This window comes from Chelonoidis abingdonii, chromosome 4, assembly GCF_003597395.2.
Source record: "Chelonoidis abingdonii isolate Lonesome George chromosome 4, CheloAbing_2.0, whole genome shotgun sequence".
NCBI lineage: Eukaryota > Metazoa > Chordata > Testudines > Testudinidae > Chelonoidis > Chelonoidis abingdonii.
In genome coordinates this window covers 14672817-14697255 of record NC_133772.1, presented here as the reverse complement: position 1 = coordinate 14697255, position 24439 = coordinate 14672817, and the positions used below count along the sequence as shown (strand labels likewise).

The 24439-nt window shown below is 48.5% G+C and overlaps 1 protein-coding gene across 2 annotated transcripts; it reads right to left on the bottom strand.

Moving 5' to 3' along the window:
- Nucleotides 1-8058: 8058 nt before the first annotated feature.
- RAB7B (RAB7B, member RAS oncogene family) lies at nt 8059-23884 on the bottom strand. Of its 2 annotated transcripts, none has more exons than XM_032792522.2 (7): nt 23531-23881; nt 19099-19215; nt 16573-16634; nt 15841-15967; nt 14690-14905; nt 13474-13599; nt 8059-11670 (listed from the first exon to the last, which is right to left on the bottom strand). In XM_032792522.2, exons 3-7 carry the CDS (start codon nt 16623-16625, stop codon nt 11590-11592), a joined length of 603 nt encoding a protein of 200 aa, XP_032648413.1. In that variant the 5' UTR covers nt 16626-16634; nt 19099-19215; nt 23531-23881; the 3' UTR covers nt 8059-11589. The 2 variants fall into 2 exon arrangements, with proteins under 2 accessions (XP_032648413.1, XP_074920952.1); XM_075064851.1 differs by having other exon boundaries at nt 9367-11670; nt 16573-16635; nt 19105-19215; nt 23531-23884.
- Nucleotides 23885-24439: the final 555 nt, after the last annotated feature.

Below are 24439 nucleotides of genomic sequence, written 5' to 3'. Positions count from 1 at the left end.
GAGCATTGAAGTGCACATAAACTCTCAAGGCCTGCTACGTTTGCTGAAGTCATTTTTAAAATGGCTTTGCTCTAAAAAAGAATCAGGCCGGTTGTTTATTAATTGAAGGCTCCCCCTTAGGTAGGACACAATAGTGTGAACTCGCGGGAAGCCGTATTTTTCACTCCGCTTTCTCACTTAACAGCGCACATAGCTACTGCAGCGTACTTGGGTCGAGAGGCCCTACATGAAATTCACGGTGCACTTGAAAAGAACGGCATTTCCTACGGACAAACACTCTCAGAGAGTCCTGTTAACAACAGCTCACCTCGCTGGGCAAACAGTGCCACAGCTCAGAGCGATCGCGAAGTCCTGGCTCAACAAATTCTGCAACAGAATCAAATACTTCTCTTTAAGATTGGCTTCGCTGGCCAAACAGTGACTTGGCATGTCTATGATAAACATCTTCAACTATTGGAAGGGAAAGGTAAGCAGCAAGGAAGGTAATCCAAGTGGATGGAACTAGGGGTGATGGGAGGAAATGAAAGAAAGGAGTGTGTATGAATGGGAAGAGCAGTTCTACTAGGGAATAGTTTCCCAAGGGAAGAGGTAGGAGGCCCGTCACCTGAGTCATTTGAAATTGGACTGGACAAAACTCTGCAGAATTAACATAGGAACACGGGACATGTCAGGTTGGATCATGGCAGGGGTCCATCTATTCCTGGCTCCAGTGGTGAATGGACTAGATTTGACTCTACCGGTCACCTTTGACTCTAATGTCATGATTCTGTCTTAGACCAACCTGAATTGTTTGGAGTTATTTTGTGTTTACTCCCCTCCTGCACACACACTGGTCCCCAATAACTTTCTGCAAATCAGGCACTGGGTCACTAAAAGCAAATTCCTGCTCCTGTCAAACTAATTTAGGCATTTTGCCCATTGTGGGATCAGAAGTTGGTCCTGAGGCTCTCTATGGGCCAGATCCTTATCTGGTGTTAGTTGGCCTAGCTCACTTCAGTCAATTGACTTGTCCCAAGTTACACTAGCTGCAGATCTGCCCCATTGTTTCTTCCATTTAACAGCAGCAGCAGCAGCAAGGCATTGCTTCTGTCTGCCTGTCGCCCTGGGTCAACGATTTGTTTGCAGCAGTTTTTCCCTACTTCTAGGTGCATGACTCTGGAGGAGATCTTTCTAGGGCACGGGCGAGGCACTCTGGTAGGATGGGGCAGTATGGAGGAAAATCTTGCCCATGCCATACCCATCCTGTACAGAAACAGAGGACTCCAGTCTCCAGGGGTGTTAAGCTGGTGCCTACCACCAGCTGGAAATTCACATGGAATAAAGCAAAGGAAGAATACCACCAAACAAACAACTAACCCAGGTCCTCTTCTTCTTGGAAAATCCAGAATGCTTTTCCTCATTCCCATCTCCTGCTCCTCTCGGGTCACGGGAGTACGGCTGGGGGTGAGGGCAGGGAGGGAGAAGAATTTTAAACACAAAACAAAAAACATCAAGGAGACAGCTAGAAAGCCTCTGTGGATTTAAATGAGACAATGGTCATTCAGAACCTCCTCCCACAAACCAGAGTGGGCTCAATTTCAACCCCGCACTGGGAGATTTGCTATGGAAAAGCTGGTGTGATCTGCCCAGCCCTAGTGTTAACGTGATAAGATGCTACTTATGTTTCTCCAGCCTGAGAACTTACTACGCAAGGCAAGGAGAGTCAGATTCATCACTGGCATAAACCTATTGATTTAAATGGACCTACCTCATGGATGAATTTGGACCATTATGTGTATTCTAGCCTTTGCTTCTCACAGGAACTGAAGGTCTGAGGCCAGTCTAGCACAGTATCCTCTCTGCCAGTGGCCAGCACTAACTGTTTCAGAAGAAGGGCAAGAAATCCCGTATTTATAGATCTTTTTTCTTTCTGTCTTTCTGTCTTTCTTTCTGAGTCAGTTACTAATTGGCAACCAATGCATTCTGCACACACAAATTAGTCCTCATCAGCACACAAGGGCTCTAGATTCTATATGCTCTGCTCAGTTTTGATTCTGGCTGCTTCAGTCAGTCTAGCTGAGAAAGCAGCAACTTTTGAGGGCAGTCAGGTGGCATGACACATTCCTCAGAATGCCCGTTCCCGTTGGGGAAGGATCAATCCAGATTCTGAGCCAGAGCCAAGTTTATGGCTCAGGCTGGTCTCTGATCACGGCATCTAATTGGGGTTTGTTCTCTTGCGAGATCTGGGTGTGGGGCAGCAGATTTCCCTGAAGCACAGAAGGAAGCAAGGAGTGGCTGGTTCGTTGGTTTGGTTTGTTTGATTTGGTATGGCTTTTAGTGTCCAAATGACAGCTAGTCAGCACAAACCAGATCGGGTTCCCATCCGCTGCCTGTATTAGGAGCAGCCAGCACAGAGGTGTAGTTCGACACAATATTGACACTCGCAGCAGCACTTAACCACCATACTGTAAACTTGCCAATCCTAATGCACTGGAGTGATATATTTAGAAACACTGTGACTTGGCTGTATCATGCCATGCAGCCTATCGCATGGCTATTATAAGGAGGAGATAACTGGCCCAGGTGCAGGTTGCAATGAACTAAGGGAAAAATTGTAGCCTCTGGCCCCATTACGTGAAGCCCTGCCTCCCATTAGCCACGCAGAGCTGAGAAGACACACACGCTGCTCGGAAACAGCTGGACAGGTGCCACTGTCCCTGTGGTTTTAGGACAGAGGGAAAAGGTAAAATCAGAGCTCAGAGGAGAACTATTAGCCAAAATGGGCTTCCCCTCTCATCTGCCTGCAACTCCTCTCGCTGGCTCAGCCCCCTAGTAAACAGGCTGAGTTCAAGTATAGTTGTCAGGGATGGGAATCCTCCCCACACAGCTGCTATTCCCTCTGGAGAATCATGGACACACCATCCACATTCCTGCTGCCTAGGAGTCAGTATGCATTCAGTCCACTGCTTGTATTACACCTTGCCCCCTCCATCTGCTTCCTCGAGCGATACTCACCCAAGGCTTTCCTCTCATCAGCCCTGTGGAGCCCATGCAGCAATGGGAGAGCACGTCAGAGTATTTCGGCTCATGTATCACCAACAGAATTGAAGCTGCGGTCGTGGGGGGCAGGGAGGGAAGCAGGAGCTCAGCAGGGGTACAGGGTCTTCACATTGTGCATCCATCCCACCTGATCTCAGGGTTTCCACCAGCTCTGGGGGCAGAATCCCCAAGATGATCTGCAGGAAACAAATTCCCGCACCTTTTTCCCCACCCCTCACTATTCTGTGGGAAGCTCCTGCACCCCCCCACCATGAGTTTTTCCATAATTGGAGTCAATTCCCACCCTCCCTCCATTTACCTTGTAAGCTGAGCCTATAAAACCTGCAGTTGTCACAGCGAGAGGCCAACCATGGATCCCACCAGAGGGTTTTTACAGAATTGTGACTGTAGCTGCCCTATAAGCCAGAGCTCTGGCAACACCCTGGCCCAAGTGCCTGGGATCTGTGAGCATTTCACAGCCAGGGTAACAATACGACAGAGCTAGTGGACACTGTCAGGCAGCATTGCCTGGGGGGAGCTGTTTAGAAGCCATGCCTCTGGGGGAACTGCCTGAGAAGCCATGAGGCTGAAAAAGCCAAGTTGTAGGCAGCCACACCAAAGCTGGAATTTGTTAATTAACTCTGTGTCAGAGTGAGATGTTACATGTCAGAAGAGCCAGACACAATGAAGCATAAAACGTGGTAATAATCAAGTCCTAGAGAGCAGGAGAGACCGTTCAGTGCTGCACTGCAGCAAGCAGAATGCGTCTGTGAGTACACAGCTTGTTTGCAAGACAAGGCTGATAACAGAAAAATGGAGGGGTAGAAGCCTTCTGGGACATTAAACCTGGAAGCTAAAAAGTTAGCTCAGGCCTGGAAGAGCTGGAAAGAGGAATTTAACCTCTGTGTTGAACGGCTCTGGCAGATAAAAAGGATGCTGTGAAAATAAAACTCCTTTGTTCCCTGATTTGAGAAAAGAGAGAGATAAATAAGACCCTGTGCGCAGAAAGTCCCCAAGCTCAATGCACTTTAGAAGCAATAATGGTCTGTTTTGATACTCACTGTAATCCGAGGAAGACAGAAATGGTGGAATGATATAATTTCTTTACTTGGGATCAAGCAGGCAGGGAGGATGTAGATGAGTACAACACTCATTTCAAAGTGCTACCAGTCAGTTGCAATTTTGGAAATGGTAAAGATTCATTGATAAGAGACCAGATAGCGTATGGAACACGAGACTCGCAAGTGAGAGCGGTTGCTGAGGGAAGCTGACTTAATTTTGGGGAAAAACCTGGTGATATTCAGGGCATTGGAGCTATCCAAAGAGAGAATCAGAACCCTGGCAGGGCAGTCAGCAGACTGTAAGAGAGATCAAAACCAGATACAACATCAGTAGATGACAATGGTATAGACACATGCAAATACTGTGGGACAAAACATGCAGGTCAGAAAGAAAAGTGTCTGGCTTATGGGAAAAAAGGCCAGATCTGTGACAAATTTAATCATTTTGCAGCCAAGTGTTTGTCCAGAGAGAAGAAAAACAAATCCAAGGTATACACAGTGACTGAAGAGAGCAAAAATGGGTAGAAGGACTTTATGCAAGTGACCAAACAGATGGTAAACCCAGCGCAAGGAGACCCTAAGGCTGGAGCACCCACAGAAAAAAATTAGTGGGTGCTTAGCACTCACCAGCAGCCAGCTCCCCACATCCCACCCAGCACCTCCCACGCGCCGGTGGCCCTGCCGATCAACTCCAGTGCCTCCTGCTCCCCATGATCAACTGTTCTGTGGTGGACAGGAGGTGCTGGGGGAGGAGAGGGGAAGTGCTGGGGGACGATGTGCTTTTGGGGGGAGGGGGTGGAACTGGGCAGGAAGAGGAGGGATGGGGTGGAGTGGGGGCAGAAAGAAGCATGTGGGGGCGGGGCCTGGGGCAGAGTGGGGGGTTGAGCACCCCTGGGCCCGGAGGAACCGGTGCCTGTGACTACTGCCACTGAAAATTGAACTGCGGAATCATGGAATTATACAACCTGTAGAGAACAGCACAGACTGAATGAACCGTCCTGGGGTGGTAAAAAAGCTGTCCGGAAAACTGAGACTATGCATAGAAATTGTATGGAGGGCCAGATAGGGAAGGCTGGGGGAGGCTATGCCTCTCCAAACAGAGAGGCATGGCCTAGCCTCCACCCCCATCCAGTCCCCCAGAACTCCCACCCCATCCACCCCCCTGCTCCCCACCCCTGACTGCCCCGTGGGACTCCTGCATCCTATCCAAACACCTCTGCTTTCTTCCCAATGACGATCCCCCCCCGGGACCCCCGCGCAGTCCAATCTCCCCTGCTCTCCACCCTCTGACCGCCCCCCTGGGGCCTCCTGCCGCCTATCCAACCCTCCCTGCTCTCCCTGCCCCATGTTACCTGTGGGGTGGGGGAAAGAGGGGCTCAGTCCTTTCCCTGCATGTTTCGCCTGCTCATTTGGCTGCTCTCCCTGGCTCACTCCCTGTCTGGGCTTGGCTGCTGGGGACAGGGGCCAAGCATGCTAGGGGTGGAGGAGGGCCCTGGCGTGCTTTTCCCCTGTTCCTGGCAGCAGGGCCCAGGCTACTTGACCTCCCCCTGTAGCCCCTCCAGAACTCCTCCTGCTCCCCACCCACTGACTGCACAGCCCTGGAGCACCAGGTCTGATGGCGCTATAGTCATGTCGCTCGGTTGGAGCTGCAGCCATGCTGCCCAGGCACTGGGAGCACTGTGACTGCGAGGGAGGCGGGGGTGGGGCAGGGGCTAGCCTCTGCCCCGCTCACCTCACTGCCGAGGAGTTGGGCTGGCTCCTCCACAAACCTGTCCTGACCCCATTCCCTGGCAGGAGCTCGGGGGACAGAGGGAATGTCCTGTGGGCTGGATGTGGCCCGTGGGCCATAGTTTGCCCCCCTCTGCTTTAGAGAAAGCTTTGAAATGGAACCATTTACCTCTGCCTACAATTGAGGACATATTACCAGATCTGTCTAAAGCAAGACTCATTAGAGTGTACAATGGAAAAAATTAATTCTGGCTTGTCAGATTGGATGAAGATTCCAGTTACTTGATAACCATCGCGACTCCACTTGGGAGATACTGATGGTGAGAATCAGTCAGGCATCAGAGCTATTCCAGAACAGATTGACCAAGGGTTAGAAGGCCTGATGGGAATGTGGACAATAGCAGATGATGTGCTGATAGCGTAAGAGAGTGATAAAACAGAACAAGCACGACAAGATTGTGACTACAAATTACTACAGTTTTTTTCAGAGATGCAGACAGAAGAATATTAAACTGAACTTAGACAAGCTCAGTTTGAAAGTAACCAAGGTGCCATATGGTGGATATCTGTTGACCTCCAAAGGACTGAAAATAGATCCAGGGAAAGTGAGGACAGAGAAATGCCAAGACCCAGTGATGTTAAAGGAGACCAGATATTCATGGGAATGGTCAATTATTTAGCAAAGTTTTGCAACAATCTGTCTGAGAAATGAGAGATCTTGAGACAGCTGATACATCGAGACATGTTATGGGCGTGGAAGGACCAACATGAGGAAACATTCAGGAAAGTAAAAAAGATGACTGGGAAGGCTCCTGTTTTGAAATATTGCAACACAGAGGCGCTCCTAATACTGCAATGAGATATAGCTGATTAGGGTCTGGGGGCTACCATGTTCCAAGGGGGATAACCTGTTTCATTTGCAAACAAGCATTGTCCATGACAGAGACGGGCCATGTTCAAACTGAAAAAGAGGTATTAGCAATACTCTTTGGAATGGAAAAAATTCACCAATCCAGCTATGGTCTCACCATGGACATACAATCTGACCATAAACCTCTCAAAGGCATTTGGAGAAAGCCATTACTCAGTGCACCAATCACTTAGACAGCAGATGATGATCTGACTGCAGAGGTACACCGTATAGATAAAGTATTGCCCAGGCAAAGATTAGGTGTTGGTGGACACCGTAAGCCGTGCATACCTGCCGGAACCCAACAAAGAAGGACCAGAGGTGGAGACAATAAATATGATACAGGACTTACCTATCTCAGAAGAAAGGCTGAGAGAAATACAAAGAGGTACAGAACAAGACAAAATGCTGTAGACATTGAAATTCATAATCCTACGACGATGGCCAGTGACAAAAGATCAATTACCTAAAGAGATAACACTATTCTTTGAGAAAAGAGACAGTTTGTGTGTACAGAATAGCACTATATTTCAGGGAGAAAGAGTAGTTATTCAGGCAGGTTTTAGGAATAAGTTTATGCACAGAGTTCCTTTGTTACAATTCTGGGAATTGAAGGTTGCTTAAGGTGAGCCAAAGAGAATATGTAATAGGTAGGAATGAATTTGAAATTAAGAATGTTCATGAAAAAGTATAAGGTATGAAGGTCCTGGGAAATTGTGGAATCTCTATCATTAGAACAGGGATGGCCGACCTATGGCTCCAGGGCCACATGCGGCTCCTTGTGCAGGCACCGACACCAGGGCTGGAGCTACAAGTGCCAACTTTCCAATGTGCCGGGAGTGCTCACTGCTCGACCCCTGGCTCTGCCACAGGCCCTGCCCCACTCCACCCCTTCCCATCCCCTCCCCTGAGCCTTCTGTGCCCTCACTCCTCTCCTCTTCCCCTAGAGCCTCCTGCATGCCTCGAAACAGCTGATTGGGAGATGCAGGGAGGGAGAGGGAGGCACTGATTGTTAGTGGGTGGGAGGCGCTGGAAGCGGGGTGAGGGGGTGGAAGCTGATTGGGGGCTGCTGACATATTACGATGGCTCTTTGGCAATGTACATTGGTAAATTCTGGCTCCTTCTCAGGCTCAGGTTGGCCACTCCTGGATTAGAATTTTTTAAGAACAGGTTGCACAAACACGTGTCTGGGACAGTCTAGGGCAGGGGTAGGCAACCTATGGCACGTGTGCCAAAGGCAGCACGTGAGCCGATTTTCAGTGCCACTCACACTGCCCAGGTCCTGGCCACCAGTCCAGGAGCCTCTGCATTTTAATTTAATTTTAAATTAAGCTTCTTAAACATTTTAAAAACTTTATTTACTTTACATACAACAATAGTTTAGTTATATATTAAAAACATAGAAAGAGACCTTCTAAAAATGTTAACATGTATTACTGGCATGCGAAACCTTAAATCAGAGTGAATACATGAAGACTTGGCACACCACTTCTGAAAGGTTGCTGATCCCTGGACTAGGGAATACTTAGCCCTGCCTCAGTGCAGGACCTATAGAGGTCCCTTCCAGTCCTACATTTCTGTGATTCTACGAAGCTGGTATGGAGGCTGTACAATAGAAGCTTTCTTCACACTGTACTGACGACCTCTTGTGCCCAAAGGCAGAAAGACAGGCCCATATACAGATCTTTCATACATTTTAAGACTTCAAGCTATAGAGATTCCACCATTTACTCTAGTTCAAATTAGCAAGTGACCCATACCCCAGGCTGCAGATGACCGGGGCGGGGGGAGGAAGGGAGAGGATCCTGGATCTCTGGCTGACAATCTGACCTGAGGGAAAATTCCTTCCCAACCCCAAATATGGCAATCAGTTAGACCCTTACATCCATTCCACACTCCTTCCATCCCCATTTGTTGCTGTCTGTGCTTTACAAAACTGGTGTTTGGCCAAAGAACTTTCTGCTAGGGAAATAGTGATGGTCCCAGAGAAAAATCCTGGAATTTCTGAGGAATGTCATTGTGATCTGCAGGAGAGGCTCAGAACCTATTTAAATCATAAGCTTTCCGGTGCAGGGACTCTGTTAGATGTTTGTATAGCGCCTGGCACAGCACCTTCTGGGACTGGTCTCTAGGGGCTGCTGGAATAGAAATAATAATAACAATAGGATTGTGTGTCATGGTGGCCTGAGATAGCCTGAGACTGGACTCTAGGACCCAGGAGGTTCTTCCAGTCCTATGGCTTATGTGACTCTCGGCTCAGAGAGAGAGGCAGGAGCTAGACAAGTTTGAAATGTGAAACCAAAAGAAGTCCTGCAGCAAAGATTGAGGGGCTTCAGAAATGGATCCTTGCCAGGGCCAGCGCTTCCATTTAGGCGACCTAGGAGGTCGCCTAAGGTACCAGGATTGTGGGGGGGGCGGCATTTTGCCATCCTCGGTGGCAATTCGGCAGTGGAGGGTCCTTCCGCACTCCGGGTCTCTGGCGGCAATTCTGCGGCGGGTCCTTCACTTGCTCCTGGACCCGCCGCTGAAGTGCCCCGAAGACTGGGAGCGCGGAAGGACCCTCCTCACTGCCGAATTGCCGCCAACGACCGGGAGCGCGGAAGGACCCCTGCCTAAGGCGCCAAAAACCCTGGCGCCGCTCCTGATCCTTGGAGCTCCTGGGGGTGGAAGAAGGGAATTCCTCACTCCTCCAGGAGGATCTACTTCTCCGTCAACACTAACACTTCCGAGCTGGACTAAACGCTCCAAGGAAGTGCCAGTCCAGCTTGCCTTATTCCCCTGCACAAGACTGCTGTGAAATTTGCTTCTCTCAGGGAATCCCAGACCCAGGACATCCTCTCATTTAGAGCCACACACAAAAAAGATGCACATGCCCAGCATTTCAGAGTAAACGTTTTACTTTTGCTGGGAATGATTTTAAATTAACAGGGGTGTTGTCATCATCTCTGAACCCAAAAACATTTCTCTAAGGTAGCTTTGAGCACACTGGGCCAAAGACCTTCAGCAGTGCAACCCATGTCAGAGTGTTTGCAAAGGGATCGTGGCCCATGTCAGGGTGTATGCGAAGGGATCGTGGCCCATGGCTCAGCCCATATCAGGGTATATGCGAACAGATCACAGCCCATGGCAGGGTGTACAGGAAGGGGTCCATCACTCCTCTGGGCTTCATGGCTGGATCAAATTTCCACAGTCAAAGCCAAACTGCATGGAAACAGCACTGATACACCGCTGTGCCCTCTGGCACCATCCTGCGGCTTGGCTTTCGGTGATCCTCACTGCTGTGTTAACCCAGGTTTCACCAATTCTGCAAGCGTTGGCCAAGTTCCACGTGACAGCTGCTTCTGCTGCTCACAGCCACCAACTAAAAGTGTCATGAACCACCTCCGAGAGGTAGGAATGTGCTGTTTTCCCTCCCACTGCTCCTGTCCTGGGATCACTGAAAATCCTAAATTCATGTGTCAGTTTCACATTACGGGCACAGCTAAGTCCAGCCCTTGAGTCTTTAACACCCAAAGATGAATCCGAACCCTACAGGGCAATAAAAGCAGAAAATTGGGCATCATTCCCAGATTGAGATAGAAATCCAGACACTTGAGCAGGGGAGACCCTTCAGGACAGTCACAGATCTGCACAGATCCCATATGCTCGCTTTCCTTCACTTTCCCTTTTCAAGTTCTGCTCAATCCCCTTGCTTGTGTCAAAATCTGATCCATGCCTCCCCTTTTTCAGTGATTAATAAAATAGTAATCCTGCCTAGCTCTTATCTAGCACTTTTCATCATTATCTCCATTTTACAGATGGGGCTACTGAGGCATGGGGAGGTGAAGTGACTTACCAAAGGTCACCCAGCAGACTAGCAGATGAGCTGGAAATAGGACCCAGGTCTCCTGTGACCCAATCTAATGCTCTAGCCAGTAGGCAGCACTGCCTCCCTTTAAAAGTATGCCTTTAAAAAACACCCTGCCAATAAAACACCACAGCACAGTTCATTGTCAAAGTGCTTTACCAACAACCTCATCTCTGGGTGACAGAGTGTTATCATGCCCCCACACCATTTTACAGGTGGGGAGAAACTAAGGCACAGAAAGGTTATGCCTACGGCAATGTGTGTCAATGCTGGGATTAGAATGTAGAAGCTCCTGGCTCTCAGGCCTGTGCTTTTACCGCTAGACCATCCACCCTTCCCTCCCTTGGGGATAAATAGCTTACACCTGTTTAATATCAAGTGCAGGCTGTGGGGCTGTTAGTTTAAACACTGGGTATCTGGCGAACAAATGTCTCCCTTTTGTGTTCAAACAGCGTTCAAACAAAAGGGACTGAGATTACATACTCTAGGGAGGCCCAGTCTGCAGGGCACTGACAGCACAGCCCTGCCTTGCCTAGCACTGTCAATTCAGGCGTGTGTTGGGAATGCTTGGTCAAGTGGCAAAGGGTGAGTGTCAACAGGTGTAACTAGAGCAGAGAGATAGCAGGTGAGTGAGGTCACTGAGCCAGCCACAGCCCTGGGAAGGCAGCTGGGCCACCTAGACTCAGCACTGACTGCACAGAGCCAGGTTTAGAAGGCTGGTGCAAGGCTTTGAAATGGGTGGTTAGAAGGTTAATGAAGCAATAAGGGTCCCGATTCATAGGAGCAGCCAGGTGCAGTCTGGCTGGGTTAGTCCAATCTAGGCACGTAGACAAAAGGCCGGTCTCTTCTCTGCACTTGGTAAATGTCACGAGATTTGTCCACTTGGCTGTGTAAAGTGGAACCGGATCGCTCTGGTCATCTCCTGTGGTTGAACACAAAACTGGAAGTGAATGGAGTCAGTTCAGCGATTTTGGTGCCGAGCGAGGGCTCAGAGACATGATGTCAGGTGTCTCCAAATGTCTCATTCAGCAGCATTTCTTCTTGGACTGATCGTCAGGAGTGAGCTTGATGGAGTCTGTTAAATAGTTCTCGAGCATCTCCTGGTACTGGAAAAAAGACAAGAGAAAATAAAAGGGGCTTAAGTTTGTTTTTAAAAAAGGACGTGCTTTACTACAATCCCTGAATCCTAAACTCCCCCATGGGAAATCACCTGATTTCTGGTTTCTTACCAACCCGAGTTTATCTGAGGTTCACAAACTTTTTGAAGAGCTGGGGATAAATCTCCAGGAACCTGGGACTAAGTTTTGAGCTGAAATTTGAGTGATCTCAGACTGATTTACGATTTGGGATGAAAATTAGGCAAAAAGAAAGAACCACACGCAACCGATGCTAGTCAAGCTGCTTAATACTTTCAGACACCACAGTGATGGGTGTGGTATGACTCTGAACAGAACAGAACTGCAGAAAGCCTGGCAACTTCATCTGAGATTCAGTCTGAGTTACAATATTGGTTCAGTAAGAATATGGGACCAAAATCACAAAAACATTTGCACGACCCCATGTGGAATGAAAACATTCTCATTTACATCACTCTATTGAACTTTCTGCACAGATGAAACAGTGACTCTTGTGGTTAGGGAGAGTAATATGCTCTACCTATTGTAGTATTGTACATACATCCACAGGCAACAGACACCATACCTTTCCAATGGAGATGACTTAGCAATATTTCACTGCAAATGTTGTAGGTTTAAGTTAGCTCCATTTTAAGCCTGTAAAGTTTAGTTTGATACCAGTCCTCTCTTCTGGGCAGACCATTTACTTTACTCATGACTCCTCCCCTTATTTAAATACTAATTCCGACCTAGGAAAAGGGCCATATTTTGAAAGGGCCCAACATATTTTTTGCCTGAAGTTTTGTAGATTTAAATAAATTCAGGAACAATGTGTGCCGTTTTCATGTCTAGCTGTTTGATTTCTGGGCACTGTCTGGGTTCTCTGGTAAAACATGTAACTGACCTCAGCTGTACCAGCAAATACTTGCAGATGCAAAATTGCTGTGTTAAAATGGAGGACAGCTTCTAAATGACTGGCCTTCAATCCCAATGCTTTCCCGCCTCTATTGATTTCATTTAGATGACCAGTAGAGGGCACAGTTTACACAGCTATACTAGCTACACTTTCCGGACTCCCTCGAAAAATTAAAACAAAACTTTGGCAAAGAATTTTCAAAACAGCAAAATATTTCTTATTTCATTAGCTTTTAGAATTATTTTTATCAACATTATTTATGAAAACATTTATCTCCTTGTTTATGGCCCAATGTTTTTTACGTGAGAAACATTCAACACTGAATTTTTTCATCCGAGTGGTTGCAAGATGGATTTTTAAAACAGTATTTAAAATTAAAATTAAAGTCTTGAAAATATTTCAGAAATAAATGATGAATGATACATTTACATTTTTGACTAAAATTATTGGAAAAGATAAAAAAAAAACCATGAGAACTGGTCAACTTCCAGTCTGAATCCTCACTTAGGTATAAGGTGAAGTTTAGGATTTAAATCCAAGGGCAAATTCAGGCCAGGGTTTGGGTTTTAGCTTAAATGGCACCAGATTCTCACCAGCTGTTTCTATGAGATTTTGGGCCCAAATGATGAAAATAATAATAATCATTCTAGCTCCTAAATGGTACTTTTCATCAGTGTATCTCAAACCACTTTACAAAGGAAACCAGTATCATTATCTTCATTTTACAGATGGAGAAACTGAGGCACAGGGCAGGGACATGACTTGCTCAAGGTCACCTGGCAGACTAGCAGCAGAGCCAGGAACAGAACCCAGGTCTCTTAAGTCCCACATCAAGGCTGTAGAGCTCACAAGGGCACATGGCCAGCACAGCTACTCACCCTCAACAGGGCCTGCCTTGTGAGCGTCTCAAAGGCCTGCACTACGTTGATATCATTCTTGGCACTGACTTCGAAATACGGGATGTCCTTTTCTTTGCACCAGAATGAAGCTGTCTCCTTAGACACCTGGGAGAAGAGAAGGGGATGGGGTCATGTTATTCATTTGCAGCCCTTAAGGAAGTGACCAAGTCCAGTGCGTGGGGTATTCACTGGTCCTAATGGTAGCCATATGCTCAGAGACCCCTGGGCTTCTCCTCGAGCTTTTCACTTTACAGCCACTGAGAACAAATGTTGGGATGGTGCGGAGCACACTCAATGCCCATGGAAGCCAACGGGAGCCTCCAGTGTGGTTTCAGAATGAGGCTCTCAGTCCATGCTGGCAACTCAGCTTGGTCTTTTGACAGCAGGGCCAAGTGCTGGCAGGTACAGAGCCTTGTACCGTCAGGCACACAGTGCTCAGTAGCAGAACATTTGGCTCATTGCTCTTCAATGACAAGGATCTTCTTAAAGAGCCTGGGCGGGAACACGTCCCTCCTTCAGCAAGGTCACAGGAGGGCTTAGTGGGCAGTTAAGTGAAGGAGATTTCTTTCAGCCTTCTGGGGAGGGAGCCTTCTGGAATCTAATGGTTGAGCTACCGCTGAGGGGTTTTATTAATTATTAATAATAATTTCCCTTCCCTCGCTTCCAGACAGGAATTTCTGGTTTGCTGATGAAATGTAAACCCGGCCTGCACCAGACTAAATACTCCAGCTATATTAAGTAAACCTTATAGCTTCTAAAGGGAACTACTTGTTCCAGGTGCCTTAATTTTGGGAAGCTCAACTGGAAACACACAGAAGGGGCTTGATTTTCAGAGGGCGGGAGCTCAGCCCTTTTTGGAGATCAGACCCCTTTAAGGCATCTCCAGTTGGGCACCCAACAGCATTAGCCACTTCTGGGAATTTAGGCTTCAAGTGGGGCTTATGGTAGGTTATTAATTTTTAATTGAATTTGGTGCTGGTGAAAGGTGTGTGATTGACAGGAGGTTGGAGTCCTGTGTCATTCTCAGAAGCTGTACAGGCAGAAGGAGGGCGAGTTTCCCCAGTGTGCTCCAACTCTGACCCGGAGGCATCACCAGAAAGCTATGAAATTTAGTCAAAGAAATCTAGCCCTACCCCTCCCACCCTCCATGGCCGATTCTTCTGAGCCCTTAACTGGGACCAAGCTCCCTCCTTACCTGCCGTTCATTTAAGTCGATTTTATTTCCCAGTACCACCATGGGGAAGCCCTGCTCTGTGGGGATTATCTTCTCTAGGAAGTCCTCTCTCCAATCATCCAAGGATTCGAAGGACTCCAGGTCCGTGACATCAAAGGCCAGCATACAGCCATCCGAGCCCTTATAGAATGTCGACACCATGGACCGGAACCGCTCCTGACCCCCGGTGTCCCAGATCTAATGGCAGGAACACACAACATTAAGGACTGTTATGGGGTGACTGGCCCTTTAAAGGGGGATGGGCTTCAGCCCCCCCCCACCCCCCCAGCCAACTCTCCTCCCCAGGTGGGGGAAATAAAGTAGGTCATATGACTCAGTCAGGCTTCTACCTTATTTACCTCAGAGGCCTGCAGAGAAAAGGGAAGTGCGGATGGTAGATGGCTGCCGAAAGGCTGCAAGGAGCTGGAGCATAAGGTAGGCAGAGGCCTGGGAAGACTCCAGGTAGGAAGGACTGGGGGTGCCTGTCTGGGGAAGAGCAGCGTGGGGAAAAGATGGAAAGGAGCCTGGAAAGGGCTGAAAAGGGGTGGGCAGAAGAATGAGAGGAGAGAAGAGCAATCCCTTGAGAAAGAAAGGCTGGGCCCAGTTTAAGACTAGGGTAAAGACTTTGTGTTCTGTTTGTTTTGAAGTTCTGTTTCCAGAAGGGGTGAAGGACTTAGCCGAAGGGCCAAGGCACTGCAGCGGCCAAACCAGACTGTGGCGTTTACTGAGGAGTCCTGAGAAGGGGAAACTGAGGCAGGGCTGCTGCAGCACCCCCCCACCCCCCATGTTCTGGAGGTGGTGACCTGCTGACTGTGACCTTAGACTATCTGCTGCTCTCTACACCATTAGCTATCAAGGTCCTGGTTTCCAGAGCTGCTGGGCACCTGCAGCTCCTCTTGACTTCAGCAGAATCCATGGGTGCTCAGGACCGCTAAACATCAGGCACAAGCCTGCAACAGTTAAAATGTTACCGTTGATTTCAAAGGAAGCAGGAGCAGGTCTGAATGATCCCTTATTTGTGCACTGACCTCTGTTGAATGGATGTCGCCTGGTGCTGTGCACACACACCAGGTCAAAAGACAGGCTCCTTCTGAGTGGATAGATGCCAGAGACCAAACAGAGAAGTGCCTCACCTGCAGTTTTAGGGGGGTGTTGTCCACCATGATGCACTTAGATAGGATACTGGCTCCCAGAGTAGTCCGATAATCTTCATGGAATGTCTTGTGCACAAACTGGTGCAGGAGGGAGGTTTTCCCCACCCTGGGACAAAGGAAGAGGCACACAAATGGACATGCATTAGCCTCAGGACTTCTGAGTTGCGCTATAGAATCAGGTGCAGGGAATAAGACTGGAGAGTCACAGATTCCCACACCCTGTTATTAATGGGATATTGACTCCATGATGGGAACCAAACTCCAAACACTCAGCCTTGCCATTTTCATCTGCGCTAGTATGCTCCGAAGTTAGCCTTGGTCTTGAATGTATCTTAGATGTGTGAAACCTGTATGCAGCCAGGCTTCAAACTGATCTATGAACTAGTTTGGTTTGGGGGTGGGTGCCATACTATAAGTACAGGAAGATTGGAGTTTGAACCTCTACATTTAAAGGCTTAATGTTTTAATGGTTTATTTTTAATGCTGTTAATTTCCCTTGTGTTCCACAGCAGCTTAGAGATGATTATAAATACATGAAAAGTAAATCAGAGAACCTTAACCATTAAAGATAAAGTCCCACTTTCTCATTTACATTAAGGCCAACTTGCATCATTCTAGCAGTATAAAGGGGGCTTAGAGTGGGACTCATTTAGCCTTCATGAGAACAAACCCTCAGGACTGTTGGACTCCAGTAGGAAGAATTCTGCTTACCCCAGTGCTCCTATGATAATTATCTTCAAATCCACGTTCCTGCTGGAATTCATGAAGAGGGCCTAGAGGATGGAATGAGAGACAATGACCAGACTAGACTTCACATCCCAGCTACCATGAGACACATGCAGAGAAGGGAAATTCACCACCAGCCCTCGGCGCCACTTAATCCAAGGGCTGTACAGCCCTATTGCTGCATGTCCCTGAGAGTGCTGTGGTTACAGAGCCGCCTCCAGGATGGAGATTTTCAAAAGAGGTCAGCGCCCCAGTGGGTGCCAGTGCCTATCTGTGACTATCTGGCCTTTATTTAGACGCCTGAATGGGGAGTGATGTATTTTTGGAAATCACATCTGGTGGCCTGTTGTGCATACCACATGCTCAAAGGCAGGCAGATCAGGTGCTCCAAGTGCTGGGCTGGTCAGGCTCCAGCCCTTGGTGGGGCCCTGTAGAACTCATACACCTTGAATAACAGCACATTCTTTTTCCAGGGCTGCTTAAAGGTGCAAATACCCTCAGCACGATGACTTTAACAATTACAATAAAAGATCAACCCAGCAATTCCTAACTCAGCCCCTAGGGGCCAGTTCAGGACAGGGGCACTGCATCCCATGGGGTTCCTCGTGCCAGGGATACTCCACCCACCCCTCTCCCAGTGGCTGGGAAACCTGTCCTGCAGACTGCCCCCAGCCTGAATCCCTTTGTCTAAGATCTCAGTGGGGCATATTTGCATTGCCCTCCTGCTGTCACATATCACTCACTGCGCTTTATCCAGCTACAGCGGCCACAGGCCAGCATCCAGCAAATAGGCTGGCTCCCCACCGTCCCTTCGCTTACTAGTCCCAGCTGTTAGGCTGCCTGCTGCCTGACCTTTCCCTGCAGCCAGGCTCCCAGGCTCTCTGGTGAGCCAGATTCTCTCTGCCCTCAGCATGTCACTTCATTTTTCTGTGCTCTGGGCACTCGAGCTGGATACTGACCCGGGAATCACAGTGCCCTCCACTGCCTGAATCCTCTTCTGCCAGCACATCCAGGATGGCAGGAAGGAACCCTGTAATTTTGCGCATAGGCATGATTTTGGGGGGCAGCACTAGTCAGGACAACAGGCGGGGGGAGGCGGGAAATCCACACCTGCCTGAGGTTTGTGGTTTGGGGGAAGGAGGCACAATACCCCCCCTGCCGCCCCCCAACCATGCCCCTGATGTTGTGTCATGTTTGCTACACTTGGTCTGCCATGTGCAACCAACTCCCCCACCCTTAGGGAACTGCTTCTTGCTCAGATAGCAAGTGAGACTCTCTGTGACAGCTGCTTTGCATAAATGGCAGCTAAGGCCTTGTGCTGGGCCTTGGCACAGAGCTGAATTTTGCCCATAGGGAAATCTCTCCATTGCCATCCCTACCTGTGCCAGATTCAGCTTCTCCTCAGAGGCTGCCTGGCATGGCAGGAGAGCTTGGAATGGAGCTTTGCATTTGTTATGGGTGGTCAGGAACCTTAGAGCTTTAACCATCGCTGTTTGTAGCTTGGTTAAATGGGATCCATTTCTAGGCTCCTGAAACGCTGAGCATCTGCATTTGTCTCTTGTCCCCCTCACTAGCAAATCCCCCCACAACCCCGATTGTGCTGTGCTTTCCACTGCAACAAAAGGAGAAGAGGCTGGAGGCAGGCAGCGCACAAGCCCTCACAGACTGACAGTGCCTGCCAGCTGCCACAAGAAGCCTATTGTGGGTGGGACCGGCATCCAACAGACCTGTCAGTGTTTGTGCTGAGTGCAGGAGCCAGCATTCAACCACTGTTTCCCTCATTGACTTTATCACTGCCACTGTCCAAACTGCGCTTCTGTTTCCACATCCTAAATGGGTGTTGCCTGGAGCTCCGGGTGCTATTTTATCATTATGGCGCTGGTGATGTCAGGTGCAACTTAGACTGATGCTATAAAGAGGGGGTTCTGGGGCCAAGGCTGAGGGACTGTTTTTCACCTGATGTCACAGCCAGGAGACTGACACCACTGAGACCACTGCAACTACACCTCGTCTTCGCTGCTACCTTGTCACCTCGCCCTCTTCTGACCTCTACCCCTTTACACTTGGCTGGTCGTTTTCCTGCTGAATATTGTCTAATGCTAGAGTGTAAGGTGTCTAGAGCTGGGACTGTCTTACTGTTGTTTGCTTGTACAGCACCTAGCACAATGAGGCCCTGCTCCCCGTGTGAGGTCCTTAGGTGCTACTCCAACAGTAGTTAATAATCATCGTAATAAAATAACTGTAAGAAACTTACATGAAACTTCCCTGGCTTTGGGTTTCATTACCACCCTGAAACCTGGGTCCCTCCCACACAGCTGAGCCAAATATCAGAGGAGGCTGGGCCACAAAGTATTTGTTAAAAGGGTGCGTATCACTGCTAGCTAATCTTTTCTGGCTGACTTTCAACTGAGACTGCATGAAGCACTGACTTGGGAGACCAACCCCACGTTCCATTCAAGACTCCTGCTATTTCTGAGAGCAAGTCAGAGGTAGAGAACCCAGTCCACAAACCTAAGCGTGTGGTGATTCATCATTCTTCCATTCCGGGGTGACTCATTCTTTTCTTGGCCAGCAGAAGGATTCACCATTACAGAGTGCAGGGAAGGACATCAGGGAGCAGTACTGAAGCTGAGAAAAACATTGTTTGAGAAACATCTCCATTCACACTTCCGTTAGCAGAGCTAGATACCAAAGTATTACTGCCACGCAGACCTGGGCTCTGGTTCAGCTTTCACCGTCTCCAAAGCACAAGAGTTCTCAGACACAAGATTCAGCCTGTTTCAGAGATAGGGGCTATCTGTGCATTTTGGATTGGGTTTCAGATTCCAAACCCTCAGAGCTGAAGGGTTCTGATAGGTCCTTGGGTCAGGCCCATCTCCCGTGCGAAGTGTTTGGAATGATGCACCTTAATATCTTGACTCTGCAGCTACTGCTGCAAAACTACAGAACTTACTAGTAAAGTCCCAGTCCCCTAGAAGCAATTTCTGCCCTCATTCTGCATTAGGGTTGCCAATTTCGGTTGGATATGTTCCTGGAGGCTTCATAACATGACAATCTTACATTAAAGATTAATCTTTAATTCCTGGAGACTCCAGGAAAATCATGGGAGAGTTGGCAACACTATTCTGCACTGCTCTGCAATAGCTTGGGACAAGCAACAAACCAGTAAGCTTGGAGGGGAAAAGAGAGGCTTGGGAGTGAAGCTATGCAAAGGGGAGTCAGTGCTTGAGCCAAGTATAAGAAAGACACATATAGGTACACGTGACTGATCAGAGTGGGACATACCGATGGTCTAGCATCTTTTGGTACATCGGGTACTAGTTGTTTTTTTTGCCTTTCCATTGAAGGCTAATTCCCTCCCCCCGCCCTCATGCACCTGGTCAACTGTGCAATACCAGAAAATGTGGGAGGGGAGATTTTCTGCTCGACAGCTGATAACTGGTTTTAGGCCATGAAGTGTGAGAGTAAGGCAGAGATCAATTCCAGGATAACAAGCACCTGGGAAAAGATCAGCATGGATCATGGAGATAGACAGCTGAGCTGGCTTGGATAAAAAATAAGACCTGATAGAAATCACTGCCCAACAGCCTGGACTAAACTTTATTAGGAAGTGTGGCGGTTGGGTGTAAAATTTTTGAACTGCTGATCTCACTAGTGCTGAAAGAGTCTGCCAACACCAGTACAAACCCAGTCCCAGTACAGTACACTCAGCCATTCCAGTGTGAGAAAGTGAAATCACTCAAAGTCTTGCTGCTAGCATCCCTGTCAAGTTATGGCCATCAGTGACAGAGTCACTTTCAGACAGCATGGTTCTGGCATCTGCAAATAACCTGTGTATCTTATAGGATGTCCACTTGCACTAGCATGGTTTTATTTGGCTTTGTTGACTCTAAATGCACCTGCTAAGCTAACCACTCCTCAAACCTGTTGTGTATTGGATCAAGGGGTGGCTAGAGTGGAGCGTGTGTAAAATGAACAGGTAGATCACATCAGATATCTTCTGGTGGTGGCATGTTTCCAGCTGGCATGTCTACCTGCCATAATGGCACCATCAAAGATTTAGGGCTTCTTGAAAGGAATTTTGGATTTAACTTGGTGTTTTCTGATAAACTGCCTTGCATCCATACACAAGGGTTTTGTCTGTTTTTTGCCAAATTATCTGGCATCTCATTCTGCATTAACTAATTCGCTTTGGAAGCAGATCAACTCAAAATCAGAGTGAGGTCTTTTACAATAAGGTAAGTGTGGATGCATCCCCAGATTCCCCTCCCTTGCAGCTAAAAGTTGGGCAATCCGCTCTCAGGTTTCAGTTTAGTGTGATGTTGCTGTCCCACTCCAGCCTTCCAAAGAGTCCTCCAGCAAAAACCAGGGACCTGATAGTAACTAATGTCATGAAAATCTAATCAGAAAAAATAACTCTTTGGAGACAGTGTAAATACACGTGATTTTGGCCTTGTGCATCCCAGAGTAGCAGGAATGAACACCACACATTTCCTCCCGCCCGCATCATTAGCAGTTTTCCTTTGGGGTTTAATGTTCAAAGGGGTCTGTACCTTGCCTTCTTTGGTCAGATTTTCAAGTGTGCTCAGGACCTGGAAGGGAGCTGCTGGACGCTGAGTATTTCTGATAATCTAGGGGGGTGGGGGGAGTGTGTGTGAAACACGTTGGTGCACAGTCTTCAGCACTAATCCCCCAATGTTATCACTTCCACATGCAGGTGATAGGATTTCCTGTTGGGCTGATGGTCCGTGTTTGGGAGTATACAGAACTGCCTGGGCACAAATCAAGGCCATGCTTTGTAAAGGAAGCTCTTTGTTTTTTCATGGAGAGGCTCAGGCCAGTGGTGCTGGAACATCTTTTGGAGTGCGGGTGCTGGGCTGCACCCCGCCCTTGCCCTGTCCACACCCCTCACCGGCCACTAGAGCTGGGGCTGGCAGCCAAGACCCCACATTCGGGCCCAGTGGCTGGGACCCTGGGCCCGGCAGCTGGCCAGAATCCCGCATGCAGGGGCCGGCAGCCAAGAGCCTGGGGCCGGCAGCTGAGCGGGATCCAGACCCGACAGCAAAGCCCCCAGGCAGCAGCATGCCCGGTGGCCAGGACCCTGGGTGGCAGGGGCATGGGGCCGGTATCAGGTACTCTGGGCAGCGGGGGCATGGAGCCAACGGCCAGGATGCCAGGCACAAAATCTGGGGGTGCTGCAGCACCCCCAGTACCACTGCTTCCTGCACCTATGGCTCAGGCTGGATAGGGGAATGGCTGAGCTCACAAACAGTAACAGAGCTGCACTAGTCTGGATGTGCTAGGCAGCACCACAGATAAGTCTGAGATGAGTAATGATCAGTCCATTCCATGGCATCTGCATTTACACAAGGGAGCAGCAGGATTCATGCAGCACAGCTGCAATATGAATGAGTCTTTCAGAAATCAAGGTCTTCATTAACCCTTCAGATGGCTACAAGCCCAGACTGCGGAGGTCCCCTATCTGATCTTGGTTTCACCTCTGTGTAACACTAGTGACCTCACTGGAGCTACTCCTGCTTTATGCCTGCTGGACTGAGAGCAGAATCAGGTCCCCTGATTTAACTGGGATTAACCAGGATTGCTCTGATCCCGGTCTGGACATGTCATTCTCTCCTTCTGTCTCCAGCCCACCCTACCTCTATACTTGCAAACTGCTGTAGTGATCTTACTCATGTTGAGCTCAGATCACAGTCCGGGGCAGGACAAGCTACTCCCAAGGAGGCTTTCGCCCCTCTCTCTAGTCTGAGATAGGTCACAGGTGGAGCTTGTCTTCTACCCGGTCCCTAAGACCTGTCTCAATGTATTAGCTCAATTGAGTTAGCCTAACAGGCTTGAAGAGATGCAAGCCACCATGTCTGAAAGACATGTGAGCTGGCCATGCTGTAGCCTATGGGGCAATTAGGCTCCAACATGGCCAACTAATATGGCTAGGAACATACTACTCCTTTTTTGCCCATTGAGACAGGGCTCTAGCGAGGGAGCCTCATCCAGGACTACCTTCCTCAAGTGATGCCTGAGGTAATTAGGAGCATGCCCAGCTTCCATGCTGTGAGGCAGCCACAATCTGTCACTCTGCACAAGGGTTAGGATACATTACGAAAAAAACCACAGCACCAAGCACCTGGCACCAATGAAAGTCTATCTGAGCTATCCTTTGCCCAGGTCACTTCCCATCTCTCCACCCTGCCTCCGCTTGGCTTCTCCTCTATTCTCCTCATTCCTTGCTTGAGTGAGCCTCTTGTCCTCTAGCCAGCTGGCAGTCCATGCTCTGGACTGTGGATTCCTTTTGACTGGATGGCCTCTTCTTGCAGCCACACTCCTCCCACAGTCTGGGTGCTGCCCTGAAAGGCAGCGCCTAATTAGGTGGCCACCTCTGTGTCTCATGCCAGGAATCGCCCCTGGGTCAGCCAAGTCCGTTTCTTGATATGGGACAAACTAGTTACCCAGAGACATTACCATCTGTTTCTCAGGTTGTGCAGTGCTTAATGTTTAGCGAAAGGGTCCAACCCACACTTTTTTTTTTTTCATGATGCATTGTCTAAATCTGCTCTACTTTACAGACATCTGAAAAGGGCATAGGTTTGACTCTGCCCAGACCCCTCCATACAGCATAGCCTGACCTCTGTGCGGGGATCTGTATACTGCTGAGCTTCCTGTCGACAGAGCCACAATCTCTCTAATCATTCAGGGAGCACCCACTCATCACTGCAGTCTCTTGGTGCTGACCCATGTCTAGAAATCCAAAAGTCACCAGTTGTTTTGCCATATCTGGAAACCTTTGTTTGTCTATTAACACAAAAAGGAGTTTGCAAAACCTGATTTGCCTGTTCAAGAGAGCAGCATGTTACTTATCAGATCCCACTGGCTTTCCTACAAGCTCATCCAAACCACCACTTCACAACAGCAAACAAAAGACACTTACTGACTCTGGCATTCATCCTGTGTTCTCCTCCTCCAGCTGAAAGGATTTTAGTGGCAACCGGAGGCCATCGGCTCTAGCCCTTGGTGCTTGCAGAAGCTCTCACTTTCTTCTCTTTACTTAGCTTCCTGAAGAGGAAAGAGTCAAGTGAGAGGAGTCTCCAAGAACTCTGATTGTCTGAGCATATATTTCTCTTTCCCTTTCTCTTCCCTGCTTTTTTTTTTGCCAGCAGTCAGAATCAGGGGGAAGGTTGCTAAAGAGGCAGTCCAGAAATGACATCAGCGAAAAGGGGTTGAGATAATCAGATTTTGTGCCTCTGAAGGAATTTCCTGCACGCAGAGATTTGAACAGGGTACATCTGCATGAAGGAGGAACTAAAGTTTAAAGTAAATTGCCTGGGCACTGAAAGAGTTAGGAAGCAATTAACTGCCCAGCACTTTACAGCCCTGGATGAATGCCTGCTACCATATCTGCAGACAAACCTCATATTTTAGCTCCACTTTGATGGGTACTTCATTTTTAAAACCTTGCTGTCTTTGTGGATGCAAGCCCTTTCCCCACTGCCTCTGTACTCACAGGGCGTGGTGCTCTGAACACTGGAAGTTTGACAAAGGCAATAAGGTTGGACTTTTCCTAATTGTTTTCTAACTCATCCTGCTGCTTAGGGGCACCCAGCGCATTTTCTCTGCCACCCTTGACAGGTTTGTTGTGAGATTATTCAGGGCTGAAAACAAAACAAAACATCAGATTATGTTGCCATTGTCACCTGAGTCTTGCAGAGTCAGCTCCCTGGACTGGGCTCCGCCTGTACCGATAAGGCCAAGTGGGTCAGCCCAGGTCGGTGAGAGAGTTGTTACCATCTGTTGGCTATCGAGTGAGTCTGAGGCTGGGTCTATACTAGGAACATTTTGC

Bases quoted from the DNA above. Each gene is read 5' to 3' on its own strand.
- RAB7B (XM_075064851.1), bottom strand. From the start codon at position 19,175: ATGGTGAATCCTTCTGCTGGCCAAGAAAAGAATGAGTCACCCCGGAAT. The intron at 16,636-19,104 runs GCTTAGGTTTGT...TTCCATCCTCTA, and splicing joins AGAATGATGAATCACCACAC to GGCCCTCTTCATGAATTCCA. The intron at 14,906-15,840 runs GTGAGGCACTTC...TCCTGCCATTAG, and splicing joins ACACCCCCCTAAAACTGCAG to ATCTGGGACACCGGGGGTCA.